The sequence below is a fragment of the Strix aluco genome, chromosome Z, assembly GCF_031877795.1.
Source record: "Strix aluco isolate bStrAlu1 chromosome Z, bStrAlu1.hap1, whole genome shotgun sequence".
In the NCBI taxonomy this organism is placed as follows: Eukaryota; Metazoa; Chordata; class Aves; order Strigiformes; family Strigidae; genus Strix; species Strix aluco.
The window spans coordinates 96,897,057-96,904,346 of record NC_133971.1 but is presented as its reverse complement, the minus strand read 5'-3'; the positions used below and the strand labels follow the sequence as shown (position 1 = coordinate 96,904,346).

At 52.0% G+C, this 7,290-nt stretch overlaps 1 protein-coding gene across 1 annotated transcript; it reads right to left on the bottom strand.

Annotated features, from left to right (window-relative positions):
• Window positions 1-1,091: 1,091 nt before the first annotated feature.
• On the bottom strand, window positions 1,092-5,772 carry LOC141918101 (gastrin-releasing peptide-like). Its single transcript, XM_074812146.1, has 3 exons — window positions 5,625-5,772; window positions 4,382-4,632; window positions 1,092-1,153 (listed from the first exon to the last, which is right to left on the bottom strand). The coding sequence occupies exons 1-3, from the start codon at window positions 5,770-5,772 to the stop codon at window positions 1,100-1,102; spliced, it is 453 nt and encodes a 150-aa protein (XP_074668247.1). The 3' UTR covers window positions 1,092-1,099.
• Window positions 5,773-7,290: the final 1,518 nt, after the last annotated feature.

Sequence of the window (7,290 nt, the reverse complement as noted above, 5' to 3'; positions counted from 1 at the left end):
CCCCACGGGAGGCCGTGAAACGTGGAATCGGAGCTGCGTACCGGCGCGGGCGAGGGGTTAACGCGACACGACGTGCCGGTGCCGGGCCCGCTCGGCCCGACGGGCACCCAAGGGAGACGCGGGGTGAAGTTTGAACCCCGCCCCGCCCGGCCCCGCCCCTCGGCCCGCGCGCCCGTCCCTGGGCCGAGGGCGCCGCCTGCTGGCGCTGGGTCCGGCCCAGCCCCGCGGGGGTTTAAGCCGGGACGGAGGTTTATGGCCCCTGCGACGAGCCGGGTGTTCGACAGATGATTCGCGTTTGTGCGAAACCAGGCGTTTGACTGATTCATCTCTCCGCCCGCTCTGCGCCCCGGAGAACGGCCGAGGGCGGGAGGGGCCCCGAGGTCGCCTCGTCCAACGCCCTGCTCGCCCAGGAGCCTCCTCCACCTGCCCAGGACCGTCCCCAGGCTTCCGAATGTCTCCACGGATGGAGACTCCACCACCCCCCGGGCAGCCCGTGCCGGTGCTGGTCACCCTCGCAGTGACAACGCGCTCCCTGGTGTCCAGGGGCACCCGCCGGTCCTGCCGCGGGGTACCACTGGGGAGATGGGCTCCCCCTCGTCGGGCCGGGTCAGCTCCCCTCGGCTGGAAACAGGCACAGGCCAAGGGGCACTTCAAGAGCAGTCTTGGTGGAAAAGAAATCATTCTGTTGTTTCTTTGTTGCTAGCTGTGGCACAGTCAATTTCCATTTTATTAACTCAAAAGTATAAACTCAGCCTTTTTATTAGTACTATTTATTGCGAATGTTGAAATGTCATGTAGTTTCGAACTAAGAGATGAACTGATTAGATAGGTAAGTCATATAATTAATTGGAAGACCCTTCCATGACAATTATATATATCAAAGCCATTCAAGTGAGAAAAATGCAACCTTGAAAATGAATGAAGTAGAGAGTTTAGTCATTGCTGAAACATACAAGAATATGTGTATTTAGATATTTTACACAAAGGAAATTTGTTTACAGAAAAGAGACCTTGTTGATTATCTGATACAATCAAGTGCTTGTGAAATATAGTCTCTTACGGAAAGTATTCCATTTCTTCGCTATTGAGAAGCCTTCCTTCAGCTCGGAGTGCTCTCTTTCATATTCACAACTTGAAGCAGATAGTCCATCATCTAATAAAAAGAGAAAATATTATTTATAGACCAGTCCTGAGAAAAATAATTCACTAAGTTAATAAGCCTAATACACATCTGCTCTGTGTATTCACCTAACACACACGTTCCTAATAATCTTTCCAAAACAGACCTAATTTGTCTTGGTTAGCATAATAACCAGCTGCCAAAGAATGAGGAAAGTCGTTCTCCCACATAATTCTGTCTGCCATCTCATTTATATAGTGTCTCATTAAGCGTTAAAAAGCCAAGTCATAGAAACAATTTGAAGCTCATTTTCCAACTTACTTTTACACTTAGGCCAACTTGCAGGAGAGATTTCCCTTCTGACCTTTAAATACTTTAACAGTAATTTATTCACAGAATAAAGAGCAGCCAAGATCTTCATTTGCCTGGTATTAACTGAAAACAGAAGAAAGTAACTCAGGTGCACCACCCTAAACCTAATTCCCAGAACTATTATGCTCATCTCTTTGGCTTTTTTGACTATTTGTGTATTACAGCACTTTCTCTGCTCTGGATGAGTCTTTCAAACAGAATTTTTTTATTCTTGAGAAATGTACAGCACAGTCTGCGCATTAGTGGTGAACAGTGCACCGCATGAATCGGAGCTAATAAGCAAGACCCTGAATGGAGTTACCCGAAGTACGCATCTGTATTTACTTCTGCAGCCTCCAGCTTTGGGGATTTCTGATCTTAAACTTAAAATTAAAAATTTAAATTAAATCAGCTAAATTTGAAAGAGTCCATGAAACAAATTCCTCCTAGTACCTATCCTCACAATGCAGCCTGTCTTCGCAACCCTGTGGGCACATAGAGACAGACTTTGCAAGTGCACGCTCAGCCTCGGAGAGTTGTAGCCCCCTCGCCGGCGATAGGGTCTTGGGACAGCTATTCCACCACCTGACAGTAGGGTTCACGATTTACCTTTTTTTGGTGACATTTCAGTACCCCAATCCAACAGCCCATTCCACAGTGAACAGTAACCCACTGTAAATACGGTGTCTGGTTCCTCCTAGAATTAGTTTCTGTTTCAAACTCAAACACAATATGGCTGGAAAAGTATTTAATGCCGAGGACAAACTTCTCATAGGCACTGCACTGTCATGGTCAGTTTACTCTACCCGGCCACCTTCCACCGGGGCAGGCAGCTCCATTCATCACTCCTGCACAGGGACACCTTCACGAGCTGTGACACAGTGGCACCTTAAACAAAGCTGTTGTCCACCCAAAGTTTGTGCAACGTGGAACCCCTCACATCCAGAAAAACCTACAGAATCAAAATTCAAAGGCCATTTGTGCTCCTGTATCACTGCATACATGTATGACTGAATTTCATATGTATACCAGAATTCCACCTTTATAAATAAACCAGGCCTCCTTTACTAAAAATAATGATTCTAATTCTTTAAATGTTTAGGAAACTATTACAACCCTGAAAAAAGTAAAGCACATTCCTTTTGATCTTCAGGTTGTCTTCATCTGGAAGGCAGATCTCAAGAAGATACATAGCTTAACTTCCAGGTGCTGGGTTTTTACTTTCTGAAGCCAAAGGAAAAATAATACATCGTATCTTACCCAGACCGCATATAATCAGGTACTTGTGGCCAACAGTAGGAAAGCACAGGTTACGGACTACCTTCATGATTATGTTTTACTTCAAGATGGAGACAAAGTAACTGCTGAATGCTGGAAATCAAAGGTTCTATGGCAAAATGAGGTTCTGCAAGTTGTCCTATATTTTAGTCACATGAAAGACATGATTTTTTAACTAATCATTGGAGCAATCTGGATATTTAAGGCAATAATCTCATTATTCCACATATATGTTCAATGTCTGACCACAAAAATGTAGGTATTAATTTAGCATAAATGTATATACATATGGATATGATTCAACTTACCGGAGGCAACTTTCAGCCTTCATAAATCTGATTTATTACCAGATACTTTTAGACACACTTTTAGACCTCTTTACATAGCATAATGGAATTTGTTCATCTGATCTGATTACAAAGCTGCACACTGCAGAGCTGAAGATGAAATAGTTTCTTTTTTAGATAGTATTAATCACACTTATTATAAGTATCATTGTCATAAAGCCATAGCCAGAAAGAAACCTAGGGACAGCATTCATACCAGTGGTGTAGGAGACTTAAATCACAGCTTAATTTAAGGGGTAAATTTTTACCCATATTCAAGTCAAAAACAAAGTACTCACTGACTTTGCACCAGAATTTCATGAGGGAGACTGGGCTGAAGTTAGCCCAGGAATATTAATTACATCATATTACAGTAGAATATGGGAAGGAAAAAATCTTCACATTAATGTCTTTAAGGGGGTGTATTAATCTTTTTATTCTATTTCAATGTCACCCAAAAGAATTCTGCAGCTATATCACCATTACTGTACCTGGAACATTACAAAGAAAGGGATTTTCTAGTGAATTCTGCAATTTACATTATGTCCTTTAGACCCTGATTACTTTCTGTAAAACCTGACTGATATCCTTCCAAGGGTATTTTGTAGGATTTTCCAAAAGAATTGGGGTGAACCTGTTCCAAAGTCTTGTGCTAATAAGTACAAGGGAAGAGGAGGTGGGTCCCAGGCACACATTACAGCTTATCAGTAGCCACATACTCATTTTGCAAGACCCCGGATGACCACAGTAATGGCCAGCACCATCAGCCGGGGGACAAGACTTGCACGGGACAAAGACAAAGATGGGAGCAGAAGAACCTCTGGGCCCCAACTGCTCTCTCCACGGACGGGCAGCACCTCACAGCCAGACAGGTACGGGCAGCGGCACAGCAGCCAAGGGACACAGTTGGTGTCATGTGGCCTGATACACACCACACTTCACCTGCCTCCTGCCCTCTACATCCACACCCGTTTTTCACACTGGCTTGGTTTTGCTGCGTTAATACAGAACTTGGTGCTGACGTGGTCATCTGAGCATGAAGAGCTAGAAACGAGAAGAATGAAACAACCGAGCAAACCTAACGGGAATACAGACTTAGTGCTTGCTAGGCTTATGCCCAGTAGCAAATTAATTCATAAAAAATACAATCTGTGGGTGGCAATCCATAATCAAGAGTCTTACTTTACTGAATGACCAGTGCACAAGATGCATTTCTGCTACTTTTCTGGACAATCCACAAGCTAGAGGAAGCTGTAAAACGCAATTTGAACATACGGAGTGCTTTTACAGGTTTTATCTTACTTACATCTTTCCAACTGCTATTGTCATCTGTCTCCCAGGTGTTCCTGGTGTACCAGGGAAGCCCGCCTTTTAAAAAGTGAGCACTTTTATTTTCATTCCCTTCCAGCAGCCGTAGCAAATATTTTGAGATTTCTTCCCACTGCAGATAGTCTTCCAGCTGCTTGATATTTTCAGGTAATGCCGAAAATGGTGTCTTGTTTTCTTCTTCATAAACATAGGGAAAATCTCCAGTGCTCTTTTTCCCCATTAAATGTCCTGTAACAACAATGACAGTAGCATGAACTTAACCAAAACAGGTATAGGTTTGATTGTTCAAACATCAGCTGAAGTTGTTACTGACTGTGTGGAGGGAAGGGAAGGGGTCAGATGATGTCAAAGTTGAAACACAACTGGGACTGGAGATTTTGTCACAGTGTCCCACACAATTACTGCCTCTGTCTCTCATGCTACGTTGTCAGAGAAAACGTTGCTGAGAGGGGGGCAGAGATGACCAAGCATTTTGCCTGGAGCTTGGGCGAGGGACCTGGTCAGATTTGCTGGAATAAGAAGCAGGTGGAGAAGCTGCAGGTTTTAGACTTCCCCTGCCTTGACACGGGATGTGGGAACCCGAGTTCCAGTGCCCTTCTGGGAGCTAAACTGGACGCACTTTTGACACTTCACTGTCACCGAAATGAAATCACAGTCGGCTTTTGGCTGCAAAGGAGGGAAGGGGAGAAGCCTCCTGCGGGCTGAGTGCCCCGGGCCCGGCGGGGGCCAGGGCTCCCCGAGGTGCGGCTGTGCCCTGGGGTGCCGGGGGCTGCTGGGTTCCCGCACCCCCGAGGGAAGGCAGGAGCACCATCAGCGAACAAACACGTCCAAGGTGGCGGAGAAAGCGGGGTTACCCCGCGCCCTCTGCCCCGCACAACCGCGGGGCGCAGCGGCGGAGGCCGGGGCTGGCCGGGACGCCGATGGCCTCCGCGGCAGCGCTGCTCCGCGCCCGCGGCTCCTCGGGGCAGCGCCGCCCGGTACCGGCGAGCGCCCGTCGGGGCGGGGGCGACGTTGCGGACAGCGCAGGCGGCCCGGGAAGCCCTCCCGGACGCCGGACTGTCGTGTGTGTCTCCCCCGCTCCCGGCCGCGGCAGCCGAGCCGCTGTCCCCGGGGGCACGGGGAGCCGTCGGGGCGGCGCGGCGCCGGGCGGGGCGAGGCGCGGGCGGAGGGAGGGAGGGAGGGTCGGTCCGGGCGGGCTGCCGGGCGGAACGGAGACTTACCCACAGCCCAGTGGCTGCCGCGGGGGTAGATCTTGGTGAGCGCGGGGGAGCCGCCGGGCTGCAGCGGGGCCGCGCCGCCCTGAGCCGCCAGCAGCGCCAGCGCCAGCAGCGGCAGAGCGCCGGGCCGCCGCGGGCCGCCGCCGCCCATCGTGCCGGGGCCGGTGCCGCCGCCGCTGCCGGTGCCGGTGCCACCGACGGTGCCGCCGCCGCCGGTGTCGCCGAGCCGCCCTCCGCTGCGGGCCGGCTCCGGCTCCGTCTGGGCGAAGCGCTGCCGCCGCCGCCGCCGCCGCCCCCCATTTATACGACGCCGGGTCCGGGCGCGAGTGGAGCTCCCGCGCCTGACGCCTCCTCACGGGGCCGGGGCTGCGGCCGCCCCCGGCCCCCCGTGCCTCCGGCCTGCCTCCGGCGGGGGCGGGGGCCGCTGCCGGCAGCCCTGGCCCCCTCCCCCGCCCCCCCCCCCCCCCCCCGCCCGCCTCCGTGCCCCGGCAAGGCTCCCGGCGGGGGGAGGCGAGCGGGTGCCGGCCGTGGGGCTCAGCCCCCGCCCCAGCCGCCGCCGCGGGAGCCCCGGGGCCGGCACCCCCTCGACGGGCTTCCCCGGGGGCCGCTGCCCCGCCGCTGCCCGCCCCGCTCGTCCCGTCCTGGCCCCCCGCGCGGAGCCTGCGCGGGCCGATCCCGCCTTCACCCGTTTCTGTGCTGCCGCAGCCGGTCGGTCCCTGGGCGCTCCCTTTCGGCGAGGCCGGCCGGCGCTCCCTTGGGGTTATTTTCTCGGTTACATCCGAAAAACAGAAACTTCTGAGAAGTTTGTTTTCCCCTCCCTTCGATGGGGCGGCCCGCGCGGCTGTGAGGGACCTCGGGACGGGGGGGTGGGATGCTGCTGGGGGTACCCGGCGTGACCCGCCAGCCCCGGGCAGGCACCGCCCGGGGGGTGATGGAACGGGACGGCCCCATGCGGGAGCGGGGGGACACGGGGGGACACGGGGGGCTCCGGCAGAGGCAGAGGAGAGGCCGTGCGGGACGGTGTGTCCCTGGGTTCAGCTCCTCTGGGGGAGCGGGTTTCAGGCGGCCGTCACAGCCCACCCCAGCTGCATCTCTGCTACAGGAACTATTCTTCTGAAGAACTTTCTGTGAAAAAGAATCTATCTTCTTTACCTGAAATTTTTCACGGAAGTGGTTTGCTGCTCTAGACTAAAATGATGAAACAGGTTAAAAATTTTTACAAGAGCTTATGGGGGGGGGGGGAAAGAAGCTCCAGCAGTTTTTAAGCAGGAGGAATGGCTGTAAAACGACCGAACTCAAAGGACCACATCACGTGAAGCTCATTGAAATAGAAGATCTTGTGCAAAGAGTTTCTTTTAATTCCCAGTATCACATACATTTACTGTCACAGGTGACAGCAGTGTGACTCACAGATTTACAGGACTTTCTCCTTTGCTTGCACAGAGACCCTGTGAACTTTCCAGCACCTGGAACTGACCAACTCTCTGATAGTAGTTAATGGATGAAAAGATTTCCATCCTGAAGAGGCAGTGCAGAGGAAAGGATGGATGAATCACTGAAGGAGACAACAGACGACGGTAAAGGCCATGAAGAAGTGAAAGGCTTAAATTCATGCTCAACCTCAGGCATGTAAGTAGTTTCACTGAAGTGCAGGTGGATGAGTAGCAGG